This window comes from Oncorhynchus tshawytscha, linkage group LG10, assembly GCF_018296145.1.
Source record: "Oncorhynchus tshawytscha isolate Ot180627B linkage group LG10, Otsh_v2.0, whole genome shotgun sequence".
NCBI lineage: Eukaryota > Metazoa > Chordata > Actinopteri > Salmoniformes > Salmonidae > Oncorhynchus > Oncorhynchus tshawytscha.
Window position 1 is genome coordinate 51952945 of NC_056438.1, and position 21621 is coordinate 51974565.

The following is a 21621-nucleotide window of genomic DNA, read 5'->3' on the forward strand; positions in this document are numbered from 1 at the left end:
TTGTAGCAATGAGGTTTGTGCAGTAGGCCAGGGGTTCCCAAACTTTTTCACTCGGGGGCCCACCTTCCAGCATTGGGGAACAACCCCCCTACTGCGCACGTGCCACGTCAATTTCTATGGCCAGAGGCACTGTTCATGACAGTTCACACCTCTCGTTGGTGGAGAGAATTTTGCAGGTTTAAAGCTTATTGGGTTAACTGCCTTGCTCATACACACACACATTTAAAGCGTTCATTTAATACTCGACATTTGATATATTTAGTTGATATTTATTGGACATTTGATCCTTTGATATCGCAACATAACTTACCACAATCAGTGTTGAATTTAAAAGCAGACCCAGACTGAAATTCTCAATCAGCATCTGTCATGACATTCTTTAGAGTCATTAGAGTGTGATTAATGCAAGCTGCACCATTGTGAAAAAGATACAACTACTTTCTTTGGCACGCTCACGGAGCGAGGCAAAAAGAAGAAGAAAAGTCCCATTTCTTTGTATCCAATTGAGGGATTTAAAACCACATTGATATGCAATGCAGGACTTTCTGCAACACTATCCTTAATCTGTCTTTGTGGGTAACTGGCTGTCTATAGAAGGATGGTTTCTATGCTGTATAAGAGCCCTACACAATAACGGAGAGAAAAGTTCATTTGTGTTAGGAATCTGTTTGGGTCTCATGGCAGGAGAACAGGACTTTCTACCCAGGACCTGAGGCCAGGGTTAGTGTTGTTTCTCATAGCCTTTCACACAGAGTATGTGTGGTACCAATTACATCCACAGTTCCAACTGCCTGGCCAACTTGCATGGCTGGATGAATAGTAGTGTGCTTAAAGTTCAGGCCGTGACCAATCTTAATAGAGCTGAGTGTGTGTGTGTGTGTGTGTGTGTGTGTATATTTAGTGTTGTTGTTGATCCTGTGTTCCCTAGTCCCTACCCCTGCTATGTGTCTTTTCAGGGAACTCTGTGGTGTCGGTGAGCCCTCAAACCCAGTAGGGGGCTTTTCTCTCTCAGCCCACACACACACTGTCCCTTAACAGACCAATGGACACTGGTTCTATGGTTCTTTAAGTAAATGACACTGTCGATGAGTTTGAATGAAGGTGGCAAAAGCACTGAGTAACCCAATGAATAAATCAACTTCCATTCATGCTCTTTTTCTAGAAGCAAATCAACTTTCTGGACGGACATCCATCCATACGTAAGAGTGTTATTATGGGTAACAAATGGCACCCTATTCCCTTTACAGTGCACTACTTCTGACCAGGGCCCGTAAGGGCTCCGGTAAAAGGTAATGCACTATAAAGTGAATAGGGTGCCATTTGAGCCTCAAACGTATTTGGTGGACCAAGCCAAGGCCGCTCGTCTATCAACAACAATGGTGCTGACAGGTGAGCAGAACTCACAGCTCCTGACTTGGTGGGATTCCCTTAAAATGAAGGTTGTTTACACTAGCCCTAATACAATCAGACATCGGGACAAAGGACCAATAGGTACAGCTTCTTTACAGAATTGCCTTGTCTTCAATAGAAGCAATTATCAGAGACTATGTGGAAACAGGCCGGTGAATTCTGAGAGGGGCAGGATTTAATAGCCGAGAAGTAGAAATGCAGGCTGGCCAGATGAAATGAGAGATGGCGAGAGGTGAGAATAATTGGGCGAGAGACGAGGGATGCAGAAGAGAGAAGTTTTTTTCCCTCCACTGTCCAAGTCCATCTCCCTAATTAGCATAAGCAGGGGAATTGCCTGCAGTGCACGTCTTGAAAAAAAACGAGCCGTTGCCTAAAGAACAGAATAATTGACTGAAGTCTCTTATCCTCTGTAGCTAATTGTCATAGCAGTGGGGAAGGTCTGCACAACAATGGGGAAGTGATCAGAGAAATTCGGCAAAGACAAAACCTTTGTTAGCCCCGATCATGACCCGTCTTAACTAAAACAATGCAACTTTAACTCATTTTGCCATTGTATTCTCAGGGGCAAGCAGCATCACAGAGTCTAGCGAAACAGTGTTGAGTTTCAAAGTGATGTACTTATTCTGTTTTGAATTTTGGATGTAAAATAGCATGTTGTTCAAACCAGCAAAACTAATGCAACAAGCCTGGGTTGTGTTGTTATACCTTGCACGGTCGTGGTTCAATTTCAGCTATTCCCGTATTGGGCTAAGTTTATATGAACTGAGCAACGGTTTCCTGGAAATCATGCGTACTCCCCGAACCAATAGAAGAACAGTATTCCAGGTAGGTCGACTCTATCATTTTAAAAATGACGGCGGGTGTGCACACTGTCAACGTACATTCAACTGAGGTTGACCACTTGGCCACAAGGAAGAAAGCTGTGCGACTGAATGAAGAAGTCAGCCATATCTCATCTCTGCCTTTGTTGTACAGAGCCTTAGGGTGGTTTATGCTGCTTGAAACTACTGGTGCCTCAAGGGAGACAGCAGGAGCAAACCACTACACTGCAGGGGAGGATGCATCTGGCAAAATGGCAAGGGAAGATGTGGATGACATGACGAAGTACAAGGACATCATCGATAAAGTGTGATATACACCCAGCTATAATCTGTGGGAGAGCGGGTGGGAGAGCAATAAGGGCCACGGACCCCCCCACGAACCCCCAAACCAGGCTGGGGGGGGGAGGGGGGGGGGGACTATGGAATGGGCCTTTGGGCATGTGTACATTGACATTACCCCAAGCGGTGGAGAACACCTGAATCCTAAGGGGGAATGGGACAGTGAGGAACATCTTGAAGAAGCCACTCCGGTATCTCATTGAACATTGAATTCGTCGTATAAGATAAAGGAAAAGTTCAACTGGAACAGAGAGAGGACTCTGAAAGGAGGAATAGCAGCCTACAATGTGGGGGTTGGAAATATCCATTCATATAAGGAGGTGGATGTGAAAACCACTGGAGGGGACTATTCCAACGATGATGTTGCCAGAGCTAGATGGTACCATATATATTGGTACCAAGACGGAAATCCGTATTGCCAAATCTCATGAGCAAATGGCTTATTACACCACTGAGAGGGACTAGTCCAATAACGTAACTCTAACTGCAATCATAGAGATGAATGAAAAGAACATGTTCAGCCGACATGTTCAGCCTGGTGATTAATTATCGGCTGACATTTTTAATCTCCACGATTACAGTTCACTTCGGCTTTACAGTTCACATGAATTGATATACAGTATAGTAATGTAGCACCACACTAACATCGTCGAATAAAAACTGAATCTATGACATATGAAATGGTTAGTAATGCCCTGTCTAGTACCACACTTGTACGTGTAATCTAATAGACAGAATGGATACTTTGTTTTCTCTGTCACCAGGAGTGATGGTACAACTGGGAGCGGACATGACATGGACAGACATTGGATAGGAGACGAAATGTGACAGATACTGTTTAAAACCACTTAAATGTAAAGTCCCCATATTTGGGGACTCCAATTGATTTTTTTATTCAATTCAGTCTGGTATGAGAACAGTAGCCCCTATCTGGAAAAGCAGGGTGTCTGCGGAAAGTGGAGTATCTTGGCTATCGATCTGCGCCTTAAAATCATTGGTGTGACTTACTACCATATATATGCATACAAATGTATAAGGGCAGGCCAAGCCAATGACCTCACTTCAAGATGGCTGCCACCTACATTATGGTTAGTGTCGTGAAGCATAATCAAAATAAACATGGAATACGTTGATTCACACTGAAAGCCGGGACTCTACAGATCATGAGGATGTCTTATTTGTCTGCCTGTGACCTACCGTTATTGGTCATCAGGCCTGAGAGTTAAAATGTTCATTTAACACAACGTTTTCACCAAACATATTACACGGTAAGCTTCGATTTGGTCTGCGTTTGAGCTATAGCCACAAGGTTTGGTATGAAATGAATCCTTAGGTTGGTAGGAACAAATCTAGCCTATTGCTGGATGTTATCTGTTATCTGATGATAACAGTGTGACTTAACGGCAACATCGATTGTCCATCCAGTGACTATCTTTGCGCATGACAAAATATGATGAAAACACTTGGATATCCCCAGTATGTCCCACGACACCACCACAATGTTTGAGAGAGGTCGGTGTTGTAGAGATGTAGTTTTTTATAGTGAACAATAACTTTTAGCCAAATCCAATACCTCACCAAATGTGTCCAAATGTGGTAATTGCACATTTGGTGAGGTTGAAAGGACACTTGAATGTACCCTGGATAACCCATAACACCACCACAATGTTTGACTGAGGTTGATATGGTAAAAATTGTGTTTTTATACTGAACAAAAAGCATTTAGGGATTGCAAATATGTAATAGCACTGGAATGACCTAATTTACAGACATATGTCACTTTGGAGAGGTTTAGAGACACTTGGAAATGTCCCGTGAACACACCTGACACCACTTGCTAAAACATCTGCCCATTTCTAGTTGATAGGTCTATCAATCCCATTTTTTTCTGATATTGTTCACATGTTGTGGAAGCCCTCTGATGTGTTTCCAGATCTGGGAATCAATCATTTTCTTAAAGCTTGTCAATGAAAGATTACTTTCAAAATAAACGAGGTTATTTTGTGTGACCCTGATCTTGTGTATTCTGAACTATGTAACTCCTATCTATCTTCTGATCATTTCCTCCCAGATGTCTTCTTTCCAAACATACCAAGTTTTGGCACGTCAGAATCAGGTAATTACACACGAACAGCAGTTACTTTTGGGTATGTCTCTTTATGATGAAATGCACATTTTGCCATGACATCCAAGTTAGTCTACACAACAGATCATGATAAAGGTGTCTTCCAAAATTATTTTAGGGAAAAACTTAATTATTAAGTGATAGTAATTTGGGTGAACTCTCCCTTTAATAGTTCATAAGCACTGTGGGAGGAGAGGGATTTGAAAAGGTAACGGAGCGGAATAGTTGAACTGCATTGAAAACATTTTATTCGCTGTCTGTTCCTCAAATTGCACCCTATTCCCTTGATAGTGCACTACTTTTGGGAATAAGGTGCCATTTGGAATTCAAACACGGTTCTTCATCCTCTGTTAAATGACGCCAGTGAATTAAATACTGGTTTATAAACCTGGTTGGGCGGGATTACTTGTAATTAGTTACTGATTACAGTTACATGAAAAATAAAGTAATCAGTAACATAATCCTCCGGATTACTCAAAAACGAGTAACGTAATGACTTTGAACACCCAGGCACATGAGAAAAAAAAACAAGATACCAGCACACTGTTCTTGCTAGTATCACTGCTCTTTATCAGACTTTACGCATCAGAGCTTTTGTGATTGTTTGTAATTTGCACCCCTCATGTTGACATTGCTCTACCCACATCTGTATTACGCATCAGATGAGGTTGGAGTTGAGGGAAAATAAACATGTTACCAAATATTACAATGTACATACATAATGTACATACATATGTACTTAGAATACATAAGTGTTCTTATGAAGTGTGTACATAATGCATTAAACAGGCCTGTAAAACCACACAACCAGAACATCGACCTATCAAGTGAGTTTTCAAAAATCATTGGGTACAGTGCAAGAAAGAACGTCAGAGTAATGAAAGCGCCGTTTTTTGTACATTTTATTTAGAGACATCACATTTAGAAATATCACATTAAGATAATTCATGTGGGACTAATTCACCACCTGAGGTATTTAACTCTAAATGTAGCCTAATTATTGCTGATCGTTTGCCATGTAATTGACAGCACATGTCATGTATAGGCCTATATCTAACAGTACATGTCATGTATAGGCCTATATCTAACAGTACATGTCATGTATAGGCCTATGCACTCACAGTGAATGGCTGACATGAGTGCCCCTTCGTTCAATATAAGAGTTGATGAATAAAATGTCAACCTACAGAGAAGCATCTTCTTTTCAACATTACCAACTGTTATAACTGTTTTTCCCACATTCACGGTTTGACATTTTGCCCAATCAGAAAGTGCACTGTAAATACGCTACAAAGCAGTAGGCAGAACTCTATGGAGTCCAGACAACTGTATGACTGACCAGTGGGCCAGGTTGAAAATGGTTTGGCAGCCTTACCTCCTCATTCAATCAACTGGAATCCAAAAAGAAGCCATTCACCCTTGAGAGCGATCAACTAGACAACATTTTGCCGAGTTGAGTGCATGTGAGACGTCCTGAGGGTGCGCGAAATGACAGCAAGGCTGACAAAGTGGTATCAAATGTTCTTATTGATATTAGTTGAAGTAATACTAAACGTAATCAGCTGTTTAACACTTTTTGAAGTCATCTGAGCTGATTACAATTAGGTAATCCCTATTGCATGTAATTTGCTACTACCCAATACTGTTTATAAACGGCTTTAACTTTATTCCAACCACTTTAAATCTGACATTGACACAAAGCCTGACGGAAAATTCCTAACTGCTTTGAGTTCTGTAGGTATGCAAAGACATAATGAAGAAATAAACTCAGCGTGCTATGAACCATGGGATTTGGGGATTTCTCTCACCAGAATGACTCAAAATTAAGGCACACAAGTGAGTCACGCAACCAAGATGAAAATCTAAGACATAACCGTCAAGCTGTTGTTAAATGGTTCACAATGAACATTTTGTGACATTTTAATCCTGTAACGTCAACAGTTACACGCTCTGTCTCTAAAGATTACATTCGGGCCATTGTTCTGATGTTAAAATGGGCTGACAGTGCAACAACAATCCTGCTTAGGATACATTAGACTGTGTCAGTATGTTGGTATCCTGCAATAGGTTCACAGTGAAACACTGATCAAGGAAGTGGATGGACGCCGAGTGATGTAACAACGTATTAATGGGTCTCATACGCTACCTATATAGATGAGCGTGATGGCAATGTAAGAACAACATTCGGTTTACTGTAATAGAGAAAGTAGCACCTTCCCCTGCGGTCCACCTCTGTTTTCACAGTGGATTATTTGATCTGCGACGATTAGGTTTGTCAACACAGGAAATGGCGTAACTGACTGTGCTTTGAGTTTCCATTCAACTTTCAGCTGATCTTAATGTCTCGGAAAATGTCAAGGAAAAGGTTGCGTATGATTTACAGCTCAGGGGCCCTTGTATGGTGCAGTGCACCTTCTGATTGATTCAGTGGTGCGTGTGTGTGTGTGTGTGCTCTGTGAATCCCTGAGTTTGCCTGCTCTGACAGCGCCTCAGGCCGACCCCAAGAGAGAAGACCAGGTGTGTGTGTGTGTGTGTGTGTGTGTCCCCGTGTGTGTGAGGGCCTTGGTCTGACAGACAGCGAGACAGGACGGCAGGCAGGCTGTTTGACGGGAAGACAAGGATTTTAACGGTCCGGCCACGACTGAGCGGCAGAGATTCAATCAATCATAGAATTGAAATGGCAGCCAGCCAGCCGCTAGGCCAGATGTTACAACACGAGGTAGTGGTGCACCTATTCCAGTCCACTCATGGTCCACCTTCTCTAGTATATAAAAGGGCTAAAAGTGAATACTTTTTATCAGTAGGAGTCATCAGAAATGGTGTCTTCTTAGTTTGCATTATTTGGCCCTTGAATTACCAGGAATTGAGCAAAAAAACGTGTTTTATTTAAGAAAGTATTTCCACGAATCGACACAATCGTGTCTCACTGTATTCAAGGTATGAAATTATTGTTATTTTCAAATACAAATCTCCTTTTGGGCTTAGTTGTGGTCAATTTGCAGTGTACAAATTACTATAATTATGCTGCGCCCGGACCATCCGCTCCTACAAAAATGTCCAGCGGCTTAATCTAGTTGCCTACCCCTGATATAGTGAGTCACCCATAGAGTAAGACATAAGACTCAACTTTGCCAATGTCCATGCTAAAACAGGTTGTATCCATCTAGAGTCCTCCATCTGTATCTATGGGGTCACCTGACTCACCCATCATCCTGCCCATCAGAGCCTGCTGTGGCATCAGGTTGTCGTCCAGGCCCTCTATGCCTCCGTACAGGGAGTGGGAGATACGGCGCTCCCGGTCGTCCAGCAGGGAGGAGTTCAGGAGGGTCTGCTCCGGTCCCAGGGGGCTCCCAGGGGCCTCCAGCTACATACAGATGGGTGAGAAGACGGGTACAGTCAATACATGACATATTGGAAGAAACAATCCTTATTATAGTGGGAAGGTGTCGTATGAGACGAAATTCTCCCTTTGGTACATTGGGATTAAATCTTGAATCTTAAATCTTTATAGAGTTTGAACTAGCTCAATGCCACAACCCCATTATTGCCCTTTCACGCTCACTGTAGGATAGCAGCAACAATGACAGTTTAATTCATAGATAACAATAATCCCCTCCGTGAGGGACAGGCAGACCGGTAGAGGCAGGCTAGCCTGGTGCTAACATTCGCCGCAGCACCACCACAGCCACGGCTAGCGAGATAAATGACCATGGATTTCCAATAGCAGTTAAGACACCGGATGTCAACATTCCCCCCACAGGAGAGCAGCAGCACAGTGACATTTCCCTCTGGTGTCTATCGGACACACTGCTGTTTAATGGACAAACAGGCCATTTGCTGACTATGTCACCTTTAAACACACATGACTGAGGAGGCAGTGGGGTTAAATGTATATGGACCATAGAATTCCATTGTATCAGTAGAAATGACAGGATCTCTATGGTGTGGATGGATCTCTATTGTTTGCACTTAGAATCTCCTATATCATTGATTTGAAGTATAGGGACTGCTTCCTTGAGCAATTATGCCTAGTCCAAGACTAAGAACTATTCTCAATGGAGATTCTCCATTGAAATAGCATTTGTTTTGTCCAGAATTTGGGTCTGGGAAAAGCAACCCTTTAGTGGTGTTGGAAACTTACTTGAGCCCATTTGAATGACATGAGCCCGTTTATCTGCATAAGCAGCTTCTTAGTAGCAATAAGCTGTTATTGGTTAGGATGTGTGCATTGTTGCAGAGACAAGGGGAAGGACAGAAAGTGTCCGTCCGTCCAGACATGTTCTTGCATTTCTGTATATGATTATTTCTAAGGAAGTAGGTAAAGGGCAACAGTTGAGTCTCAGCTCCTGATAAACTAGCCTAGTCTCTGTGGAACTAGGGCAAGGAGCGATGTGGAACTCAACATCGTGGTGGTGGTGAGGACAACAGTTGGAGAAAAAAAAAAAACTAACTCTGGGAGAGGGGCCAACCTAACAACACTAACTGAATACTTCTCACAAAACACACATCCCTGACCAAGAAGGTTCTGGGCTCAGGCTGGGCCACAACACCACCATTAGAGGAACAATTCTTGTCCAGCAACGGAGAAGGACTGTTTATCTTAGACATACAAGGAGATGACTCCGCCTAGTCAGATATTATAAATATGGGCTTGTTTTAGTTGTCAAATCATATCAAATGTATTTATAAAGCCCTTTTTTTTACATCAGCAGATGTCACAAAGTGCTAATACAGAAACCCAGCCTAAAACCCCAAACAGCAAGCAATGCAGATGCACAGTGGCTAGGAAAAACTCCCTAGATGGTAGGAACCTAGGAAGGAACCAGGCTCTGAGTGGTGGCCAGTCCTCTTCTGGTTGTGTCGGGGGGAGATTATAGCAGTACATGGCCATTAAGAACAGACTGTTGTTCAAGATGTCCAAACATTCATAGATGACCAGCAGGGTCAAATAATAATCACAGTGGTTGTAGAGGGTGCAACCAGATCAGCAACTCAGGAGTAAATGTCAGTTGGCTTATCATAGTCGAGCATTCAGAGGTCGAGACAGCAGGTGTGGTAGAGAGGGAGGGAGCGAGAGAGATGTACACTACCGTTCAAACGTTTGGGGTCATTTAAAATGTCCTTGTTTTTGAAAGAAAAGCTCATTTTTTGTCCATTAAAATAACATAAAATTGATCAGAAATACAGTGTAGATATGGTTAATGTTGTAAATGACTATTGTAGCTGGAAACGGCAGATTTTTCTACATAGGCGTACAGAGGCCCATTATCAGCAAACATCACTCCTGGGTTCCAATGGCACGTTGTGTTAGCTAATTCAAGTTTATCATTTTAAAAGGCTAATTGATCATTAGAAAACTCTTTTTGCAATCATGTTAGCACAGCTGAAAACTGTTGTGCTAATTAAAGAAGCATTAAAACAGGCCTTTTTAAGACTAGCGGAGTATCTGGAACATCAGCATTTGTGGATTCGATTACAGGCTCAAAATGGCCAGAAACAAAGCACTTTCTTCTGAAACTCGTCAGTCTATTCTTGTCCTGAGAAATGAAGGCTATTCCATGCAAGAAATTGCCAAGAAACTGAAGATCTCGTACAACACTGTGTACTACTCCCTTCACAGAACAGCTCAAACTGGCTCTAACCAGAACCGAAAGAGGCGTAGGTGGCCCCGGTGCACAACTGAGCAAGAGGACAAGTTCATTAGAGTGTCTAGTTTGAGAAATAGATGCCTCACAAGTCAAATGGCAGCTTCATTAAATAGTACCCGCAAAACACCAGTCTCAACATTGACAGGTAAGAGGCGACTCCGAGATGCTGGCCTTCTAGGCAGAGTTCCTCTGTCCAGTGTCTGTGTGTTCTTTTGCCCATATTAATCTTTACTTTTTATTGGCCAGTCTGAGATAAGGCTTTTTCATTGCAATTCTGCCTAGAAGGCCAGCATCCCGGAGTCGCCTCTTCATTGTTGACGTTGAGACTGGTGTACCTATGATACCTTTGTAGATATTCCATAAAATAAATCTGCCGTTTTCAGCTACAATAGTAATTTACAACATTAACAATGTCTACACTGCATTTCTGATCAATTTGATGTCATTCGAATGGACCCCCCACCCAAAAAAATGGCCTTTCTTTCAAAAACAAGGACATTTCTTAGTGACCCCAAACTTTGGAACGGTAGTGTGTGCTCTGTCCAACTGGATCAGCACCAGAACTTAGAACCTATCATTAGTATAAGAATTGCCAACAACAGATGTGCGTCACAACATGAGGAAATGTAATCAGTGAATAATCAACCCACAGCCCCTTCATGTCATTTCTCAGGTGTTTGAGAGACGTGATAACACAGAGCGAGACCGGAGTGACACAGAGAGGTTCCGTTCTATTCGTGCAGAAACAGCTGAACAATCACCAAGCAGACTACTGCCAGTAAAACCAGGGTAAGTGAGAATGACTCAGGCTGAAGACCTGGAGAAGGATTTCAAGAGAGCGGCCATTTGGCTTCAGACTGTTGGAAGTCAGCCTCTACTTTAAATGGGGGTAGTTCATGAAACTGGCTGCAACAGAGAGCCTATCTAGCCTGCCTTAATAACAGCCAAGGAGATTTGCCATACTGAGGTCAGTCAACAAATCACCACTCTACCCACTGCGTATTCAGTCCTATAATTAAACTGGTGCAGGGCTGAACTCCATTTGGTCTGAATTGTGATGAGAGAAGAATCTGTCGGAATAGCCCTGTGGGGCGGGGTTTAATATTGAGGAAGTATTAGTTCAGATTCAGAATAAGGTTTGCCAATGATTACTATCCTAAAATAAGTAATCTCAGGAGGAGATGTCGAGGAAATCGAGGGATGGTGTGAGGTGATGAGTGAAAGGACCACCACCTGTCCATGAAGCTGTGCCACCTGAACGGCTGTGCCACCTGAACGGCTGTGCCACCTGAACGGCTGTGCCAAGCAGTGAATTTCAAACACAGATTCAACTACAAAGACCAGGGAGGTTTTCCAATGCATTACAAAGAAGGGCACCTACTGGTAGATAAAACAAGACAAGCAGACATTGAATATCCCTTTGAGCATGCTGAAGTTATTAAATAGACGTCGGATGGTTTATTAATGCACCCAGTCACTACAAAGATTCAGGTGGCCTTCCTGACTCCGTTGCCGGAGATGAAGGAAACCGCTCAGGGATTTCACCAGAAGGCAAATAGTGACTTTAAAAATGGCTGTGTGAGAAAACTGAGGATGGATCAACAACATTGTACTTACTCCACAATGCTAACTTAAATGGCAAAGTGGAAAGAAGGAAGCCTGTACAGAATAAATATATTCCAAAACATGCATCCTGTTTGCAATAAGTCACCAAAGTAAAACGGCAAAAAATGTGGCAAAGAAATTAACTTCATATCCTGAATACAAAGCGTTATGTTTGGTGCAAATCCAACACTCACTGCACACAATGCTTCATATGTTCAAGCATGGTGGTGGCTGCATCATGTTATGAATATACTTGTCAACGGAAAGGACTGGGGAGTTTTTAGAGCTAAGCACAGACAAAACCCTAGAGGATAACCTGGTTCAGTCTGCTTTCCAACAGACACTGGAAGACAAATTCACCTTTCAGCAGCGCAATAACCTATTTTTTATTTTACCTTTATTTAATCATGTAGGCTAGTTGAGAACAAGTTCTCATTTATAACTGCGACCTGGCCAAGATTAAGCAAAGTAGTTCGACACATACAACACGGAGTTACACATGGAATAAACAAACAAACAGTCAATAACACAGTATAAACAAGTCTATCTACAGTGAGTGCAAATGAAGTAAGATAAGGGAGGTAAGGCAATAAATAGGCCATAGTGGTGAAGTAATTAAAACATACCAATTAAACACTGGAGTGATAGATGTGCAGAAGATGAATGTGCAAGAAGAGATACTGGGGTGCAAAGGAGCAAGATAAATAAATAAATACAGTATGGGGATGAGGTAGTTGGATGGGCTATGTACAGGTGCAGTGATCTGTAAGCTGCTCTGACAGCTGGTGGAAAAAGCTAGAGGGACATACGAGTCTCCAGCTTCAGTGATTTTTAGTATATGGGGCTTTGGTGACAAAACGGATGGCACTGTGATAGACTGCATCCAGTTTGCTGAGTAGAGTGTTGGAGGATATTTTGTAAATGACATCGCCGAAGTCAAGGATCGGTAGGATGGTCAGTTTTACGAGGGTATGTTTGGCAGAATGAGTGAAGGATGTTTTGTTGCGAAATAGGAAGTCAATTCTAGATTTAATTTTGGAATGGAGATGCTTAATGTGAGTATGGAAGGAGAGTTTAAAGTCTAGCCAGACACATAGGTAACCTAAAACACCAGGCCAAATATACACTGGAGTTGCTTACCAAGAAGACAGTGAATGTTACTGAGTGGCCTAGATAAAGTTTGACTTAAAATCAGCTTAAAATGCTATGGCAAGACTTGAAAATGTCTGTCTAGAAATTATCAACAACCAACTTTGACAAGAACTTGAATACATTATAATAATGTGAAAATGCTGTACACTGCAGACGTACAGGACCGAGTTTGGGGAAACCCTAGGCAAGTTGACTGCTGTGGCTAGCCAAAAAGGACATGTTTTGAAAGTTGGATCTTCTTGTCCTTTGAGGCTTTAAAAAAGTGTTCTCGCACAATGATTTTGAACCTTCAAAGCAACTGGGGAACATCTATGGCAGGTGATGCTGTCACCGTCGCCTACTACTTAACTTCTGAGTGACAGGAACCACGAGCACCAAGTGTCAAACTCGCTCCTCCCTTGCACTGCATTGATGAATTAAGGTCAATAATGAGTGAGGCACTCCTCTCACCTGGTTGCCTAGGTCTTCATTGAAAGGAAAAAACCTAAAACCAGCAGACACTAGGCCCTCCGTGGAATGAGTTTGACACCCCTAACCAACACCAATCAGCCTACACCACTGCGCACACACCTGTTGTTACTATGACAACTAACATAGCCATGCCAGCAAATGACTGCTGTCTGAACACACACTAATCCGATTTGATCACTTGTAACTTGCTGTTAGGACAGTCATTATGGGTATTGTGTGTAGTTGGGTGAGAAAAAAAATCTATTTAATCCCATTTGAATACAGGCTGTAACAACAGAATGTGGAACAAGTCAAGGGGTACTGAAACATTCTGAAGACACTGTACATCACATACTCTGAGGACCGCGTGGGAAATGGATCAATGAAGTATAATTCCTCTTCTACATAGACACCTAGAACCATACTGCTCTAGTCCAAGCCATCCTTTCAGCTGTATCTGTGACGCAGATATCGACCAGCCTCCCCTGTGTGTCTGCAACTCATTCAAGGCCAGTGCTCTCTGCTCTCACCTCTGGCTCCTCCACAGCACAGCATGCCCCGACTGCAACACACAGCCCAGCCCTTAGCCCCTGATCTGCTTTCAATTACCAGCTGCGCCATGGGCATCTCAGGTCTGACATGTGCCGTAGCAAGAGGCAGAGGCAGGGATGGAGGCCTACAGTACAGTTCACACTACAAACAACACACTGCTGGAAAGTGGGCAGTGCAGTACACTAGATAGAGAAGTGATCGAGCCAGGAGAGTCTTGAGTATGTACCAATATCATGACACATTAGACCCTGGGGCATGGAGGCTAAGACGAGAGCATGCCTGCGTCCCAAATGGCACACTATTCCCTACATGGCGCACTATTTTGGACCAGAGCCCCTGTTCAAAAGTAGTGCACTAAATAGGGAATAGGGTGCCATTTGGGACGCAGGTCATGTCGTGTGAACTGCTGTGACCCACCTGACTAACTGTTCTTTAAATCACATCCATAGCAGAGCTCTCCAGTCCAGAACGTGTCCCTGGCTTTGGAATTTAACACGGGGACTACATGTGGGAGGATGTATGTTAATGATGCTGAACAACTGTTTCAAGTGTTTTTGGAAAAACTTCAAATTTCAAGGCATCTTCGTGACGGGTTGTCAGTGGTCACAGAGTGACGGGTTGTCAGTGGTCACAGAGTGACGGGTTGTCAGTGGTCACAGAGTGACGGGTTGTCAGTGGTCACAGAGTGACGGGTTGTCAGTGGTCACAGAGTGACGGGTTGTCAGTGGTCACAGAGTGACGGGTTGTCAGTGGTCACAGAGTGACGGGTTGTCAGTGGTCACAGAGTGACGGGTTGTCAGTGGCCACAGAGTGACGGGTTGTCAGTGGTCACAGAGTGACGGGTTGTCAGTGGTCACAGAGTGACGGGTTGTCAGTGGTCACAGAGTGACGGGTTGTCAGTGGTCACAGAGTGACGGGTTGTCACGCACACGTGTGTTATTCAGTGGAAGCCGGTGAGAGGAAGGCGGCTTATAGTAATGGTTGGAATGGAATAATAAGGAATGGTATCAAACGCATGGAAACCATGCTAGACACGGTTCCATTCATGCCGTTTCCAGCCATTACTATGAGCCCGTACTCAGACTGGTGTTAGTCCAATAATCTCCACGGCTGTCCCAAAGGGAGGGTTAGGCTTACCTCACTGCGTTTGGTGACCCTCCTGGCCACTATCAGCTGAATCGTCCCGCGTTTGTTGCCCTCCACCGACATGGACTTCCTTAGCGTCTCCATGGCCTCCTGATTGGTCTTGCCTATCAATGACTCGCCGTTCACCGCTATCAGCTGGTCGTTGACCCGCAGCCGTCTATCCTGTTAACACAGCATGTGACACGCAGAATCAGAACACCCACGATCAGGCTGTTCAACGCAATAGCACTGGTGCTGTTAACCTGGTCCCAGATCTGCTTGCGTCATCTTGCCAACTCCTTGTCACACCGAACAACGAGTGACACCCAGGCTACTTAATTCCCTAGAGAGTAGGCTAGAGTGCAAGAAACAGACTGGCACCAAGGTTACCGCACTGTCAGTGGAATAACGAATAGCAGACAAAGCAATGAAGTTCACTGTCAAATCAGAACAGATAGACAAAAGATGCCAATAGGCAGATTAGTATATAAACTCCAGAAAATACATCATTACATATATGACCATGAACATCGGAATCCTTATGAGAGGGGCAAGACTCACCTTGCAGGCAGCTCCTCCATTGATTATGGACTTGACGAAGATGCCTAGGTCAGCATGGTTCTCCTTGGAGCGGTTGCCCTTGACGCTGACCCCTAACCCGGCCGACCCAGAGTCACTCAGAGGGATCTCAAAGGTCAGGAACTCCCTGGTACCGTCAGGGGTCAACACCAGGTCATCCTCCTCAACCTTCTAGAACGGAGTGTGAGCGAGGGAGGGAGAAAGGACGGTGTCACTGATAATTTCTGCTACTGATAGGCAAATACAAGATTAGTGTCCCAAATGGCACCCTATTCCCTCCATAATGTACTACTTTTAACCAGGGCATGGTCAAAATTTGTGCACTATACTATATACAGTACCAGTCAAAAGTTTGGACATACCTACTCATTCAAGGGTTTTTCTTTATTTTTACTATTTTCTACATTGTAGAATAATAATGAAGACATCAAAACTATGATAAAACACATATAACATCATGTAGTCACCAAAAAGTGTTAAATATATCAAAATATATTTAATATTCTTCAAAGTAGCCACCCTTTACTTTGTCACAACACAACTGATTGGCTCAAACGCAGTAAGGAAAGACATTCCACAAATTAAGTTAACAAGGCACACCTGTTAATCAAAATGCTTTCCAGGTGACTACCTCATGAAGCAGGAGTGTGCCATGAGTGTGCAAAGCTGTCACAGAGGCAAAAGGGGACTTAGATACTTTGAAGAATCCAAAAATATATTTGGATTTGTTTAACACTTTTTGGGTCACTACATGATTCCATGTGTGTTATTTCATAGTTTTGATGTCTTTGCAATTATTCTACAAAGAAAATAAAAACCTATGAATGAGTAGGTTTGTCCAAATTGGGACGCAGATATGCCGATTCCGACGCTCTTCAGAATCAGGAGCTATGGGATGACCAACTCACATCTATGAGTTTAGTTACAGATGAGGCAAAGGTTGGAAACACTGTCTGTCGTAGAGATCCTACAAGTCAGTGTTCTGAATGTATTATGGTCTTCTGTAGCAAAGCAGAGCCAACATTGACATTGTGACTAAACACATTGTCAGGAGAATGGAGTATCTGATCACAATAAGTATGCCTAGTCACTTTACCCCTACCTATATGTACTGTACATATCTACCTCAAATACCTCGTACCCCTGCACGGCGACTGGGGTACCCTGTGTACAGTGGGGCAAAAAAGCATTTAGTCAGCCACCAATTGTGCAAGTTCTCCCACTTAAAAAGATGAGAGAGGCCTGTAATTTTCATCATAAGTACACTTCAACTATGACAGACAAAATGAGAAGGAAAAAAATCCAGAAAATCACATTGTAATATTTTTAATGAATTTATTTGCAAATTATGGTGGAAAATAAGTATTTGGTCAATAACAAAAGTTTCTCAATACTTTGTTATATACCCTTTGTTGGCAATGACAGAGGTCAAACGTTTTCTGTAAGTCTTCACAAGGTTTTCACACACTGTTGCTGGTATTTTGGCACATTCCACCATGCAGATCTCCTCTAGAGCAGTGATGTTTTGGGGCTGTTGCTGGGCAACACGGACTTTCAACTCCCTCCAAAGATTTTCTATGGGGTTGAGATCTGGAGACTGGCTAGGCCACTCCAGGACCTTGAAATGCTTCTTACGAAGCCACTCATTCGTTGCCAGGGTGGTGTGTTTGAGATCATTGTCATGCTGAAAGACCCAGCCACGTTTAATCTTCAATGCCCTAGCTGATGGAAGGAGGTTTTCACTCAAAATCTCACGATACATGGCCCCATTCATTCTTTCCTTTACACGGATCAGTCGTCCTGGTCCCTTTGCAGAAAAACAGCCCCAAAGCATGAGGTTTCCACCCCCATGTTTCGCAGTAGGTATGGTGTTCTTTGGATGCAACTCAGCATTCTTTGTCCTCCAAACACGACGAGTTGAGTTTTTACCAAAAAGTTCTATTTTGGTTTCATCTGACCATATGACATTCTCCCAATCTTCTTCTCGATCATCCAAATGTTCTCTAGCAAATTTCAGACGGGCCTGGACATGTACTGGCATAAGCAGGGGGACACGTCTGGCACTGCAGGATTTGAGTCCCTAGCGGCGTAGTGTGTTACTGATGGTAGGCTTTGTTACTTTGGTCCCAGCTCTCTGCAGGCCATTCACTCGGTCCCCCCGTGTGGTTCTGGGATTTTTGCTCACCGTTGTTGTGATCATTTTGACCCCACGGGGTGAGATCTTGCTTGGACCCCCAGATCGAGGGAGATTATCAGTGGTCTTGTATGTCTTCCATTTCCTAATAATTACTCCCACAGCTGATTTCTTCAAACCAAGCTGCTTACCTATTGCAGATTCAGTCTTCCCAGCCTGGTGCAGGTCTACAATTTTGTTTCTGGTGTCCTTTGACAGCTCTTTGGTCTTGGCCATAGTGGAGTTTGGAGTGTGACTGAGGTTGTTTGACAGGTGTCATTTATACTGATAACAAGTTCAAACAGGTGCCATTAATACAGGTAACGAGTGGAGAACAGAGGAGCCTCTTAAAGAAGAAGTTACAGGTCTGTGAGAGCCAGAAATCTTGCTTGTTTGTAGGTGACCAAATACTTATTTTCAACCATAATTTGCAAATAAATTCATTAAAAATCCTAGTGTGATTTTTTTCCTTCTCATTTTGTCTGTCATAGTTGAAGTGTGCCTATGATGAAAATTACAGGCCTCTCATCTTTTTAAGTGGGAGAACTTGCACAATTGGTGGCTGACTAAATATTTTTTTGCCCCACTGTATATAGCCTAGTTATCGTTACTCATTTTATATTTATTCCTCGTGTTATTATTTTTCAATATTTTTTTAATCCATTTTTGGGAAGTAAGCATTAGACAAATCAATTTTGATTTGATTCGGTGATCACCTCGCAGGCCCCCAAAACACACTAGAATGTATACAATTAAGAGCATTATCCACACACAGAAGCAGACACATACAGTGCATCAGAAAATGCAACAGGTGCCTGAGCCTCATTGAATAACAAAAAAGCTATTCTCTCTGCCTTGTCAATTGACAGCTGTCCTCTGAATAAATCTGCACACTAAACTACTAGCAATTATGTGCATGTGTAATGAATGCAGTCATAATCAAGCTCAGTGTCATACATTCATTAGCTCCCATTGTTTGCAGAGAGAGATTGAATTACTTTGTGGAGAGACCGAAGGAGAGAGAGCGGGCGACGGAATAGAGAACAGAGAAAGAGGAGAAAAAAAAGACAGAGGAAGAGAGAGACAGTGCGAGCGATAGAGGGAGAGGAGAGAGGATGAATCCATGTGGAACACAATTGCAGAACTGCCTTCTCTTCCCCTCCTCTCCTCAGCAACCCAGGCTGCAGGGTGCTTTGTATTTCACAGAGTGAATAAAATGGCACCTCCACTCCCGTCCCCAATCTCAACCCCTACAGCCCTGGCTCCCTACACACCCCTGGCCTACCTCACGCCCCCGATCTCAACCCCTACAGCCCTGGCCTACCTCACGCCCCCGATCTCAACCCCTACAGCCCTGGCCTACCTCAACCCCTACAGCCCTGGCCTACCTCACGATCTCAACCCCTACAGCCCTGGCCTACCTCACCCCGATCTCAACCCCTACAGCCCCTACCTCACGATCTCAACCCCTACAGCCCTGGCCTACCTCACGCCCCGATCTCAACCCCTACAGCCCTGGCCTACCTCACGCCCCCGATCTCAACCCCTACAGCCCTGGCCTACCTCACGCCCCCGATCTCAACCCCTACAGCCCTGGCCTACCTCACGCCCCCCGATCTCAACCCCTACAGCCCTGGCCTACCTCACGCCCCCCGATCGCTCCCAACAGCATCACCTGAAGCGATTAGAGGCGTGCTCTCAACTTTCCCAAACAAACCTGTCGATTTGATTGAATCAAAAAGTCACTTGAAACGAATTAAAAGCGCAAAGAGGAGAGGAGAGATGAGGAGGCAGTGGAGGATGTAATTGCTGGAGGGAGCCCATGTGGAGAGCGCTGAACGCTTCTGAGGCTCTTTTTTTTAAAGCAGCTCTCCTCTCTCTCCCTCTCTCTCTCTCACTATCTACCTTAGACCGCATGCTGATAGACCATGAATATCAAACACCTGGGGAATAGACAGAGGAGTCCAGACAGACTGATGTGGAGGTGTGTGCGGTGCACAAAGAGAGACCCGCACGCACGCACACACACACACACACACACACACACACACACAATCACACTCCTCATGGAGGAGGCAGCGAGTCATTAAACACAGTGGAACTGTGAGCAAAGAAAAGGACGTCACCTTTCAGCCCTTTATAATCGCCGTCATACGAGGTCATGTGTTTTTAATTGTAATTGTATTTTTTATAAATAACTCCCATCTCTGAGGCATAGTCGCAAAGAGCAACAGCCCCTGCCTCATCCGCCTAAACATCCACACATCTCACGCAGTACACACGAGATCAGAATGGCTTCAGATTAGAATGAGACTCCAGATCCATCCGTGTCCTCTTCCTCCTCTATACTGTGACTGTGTGATGGCAATTACCCAGCTAGCAGCTGCTCCCAGCCACAGCGTGCTGTATACGCGGAAACAGGTGGCAGCTTGAAACATCACTTTAATTAAGGCAAGAGCTTGTTCTCCACTAGAGTCACTGGGCCTTCTGATTGACTCATACATTCACACACTAGAGACATGAATGCAGTCGCATCTGCACGGGGGCACAAATAACACTGTGTGTGCGCGCGTTGTGTGTGCGCGCGTGTGGCAGAGAGCGGGGGCAGAAAGAGCCACAACAATTACTCATCGGAGTCGAGCGAGTCGAAAATGTGTCTGTGTGACCATGGGCACTGATGCCTTCGCAATATCAACTTGCAGTAATTTTCTGTAACTCAGTATAACTAATAGCACCGCCAGAACAAGAAGTTCACAGTGATATCAGCTATTACGGATATTATTAGCAGTGGATTTACACTTAATGTGTATTCCAAATGGCACCCTATATAATGCACTACTTATACATTTCCTAATGTCCAACATACTGCTTGCTTAACCCGGAAGCCAGCCGCGGCAACGCCGTACAATTGCCGACCGAAGTCAGCGTGCATGTGCCCGGCCCGCCACAAGCAGTCGCTAGAGCGCGATGGTACAAGGACATCCCGGACGGTCTAACCCCCCCCAACCCGGACGACGCCGGGCCAATTGTGCGCCGCCTCGTGGGTCTCCCGGTCACGGCTGGTTGCGACACAGCCTGGGATCGAACCCGGGTCTGTCCTGACGCCTCTAGCACCACAATGCCTTAGACCGTTGCAACACTCGGGAGGCCGTAATGCACTACTTCTGACCAAAGCCATATGGGCCATGTTTCGAAGTGCACTATATAGGGAACAGGGTGCCATTTGAGACGTAGCCTATATGTATTAGATCAGTGCTGTCCTGCGACGGCAGGTGAAAAGGCAGTTACTTCCTAAATCAGCACAGAGTGACAGAGCGTATAGACCACAAGGCATACCCACCCACGGCCACATTTACTGTTACTTAGGCAGTCCCAGCGAACAGCCCAACTCACTCTCATTCAGTCTGCTGCACAACAGTCCAAAGTGCTACCTTTGCTTCACGGCTCCTGATTGACTCAGTCCCACAGAGCAGAGGGATGATGTCATGCGGAGGCACTGTGTGCGTCCCAAATGGCACCCGTTGCCCTGTATGGTGCACTACAGGAGTGCACTATTATAGGGACACGGGTGCCATTTGGGACACAGTCACTGCTGTGGGTGGTTACCTCAGTCAGCCAGTGGGCCTCCCTCACCGAGCGATG

General features: G+C 44.2%; 1 protein-coding gene across 7 annotated transcripts in view; it reads right to left on the reverse strand.

Annotated features, from left to right (window-relative positions):
- LOC112260417 (partitioning defective 3 homolog) overlaps nucleotides 1–21621 on the reverse strand; it is a 251869-nt gene that overhangs the window by 83913 nt on the left and 146335 nt on the right. For 6 of the 7 annotated variants that reach the window (XM_024435500.2, XM_024435501.2, XM_024435497.2 and 3 more), the window contains 3 exons: nucleotides 15789–15977; nucleotides 15240–15410; nucleotides 7900–8059 (listed from right to left, as the gene is read on the reverse strand). In XM_024435500.2, the coding sequence (XP_024291268.1) occupies nucleotides 7900–8059; nucleotides 15240–15410; nucleotides 15789–15977 (520 nt within the window). The remainder of the gene's footprint in view (nucleotides 1–7899; nucleotides 8060–15239; nucleotides 15411–15788; nucleotides 15978–21621) is intronic. The other variant, XM_024435496.2, reaches the window with a different exon arrangement.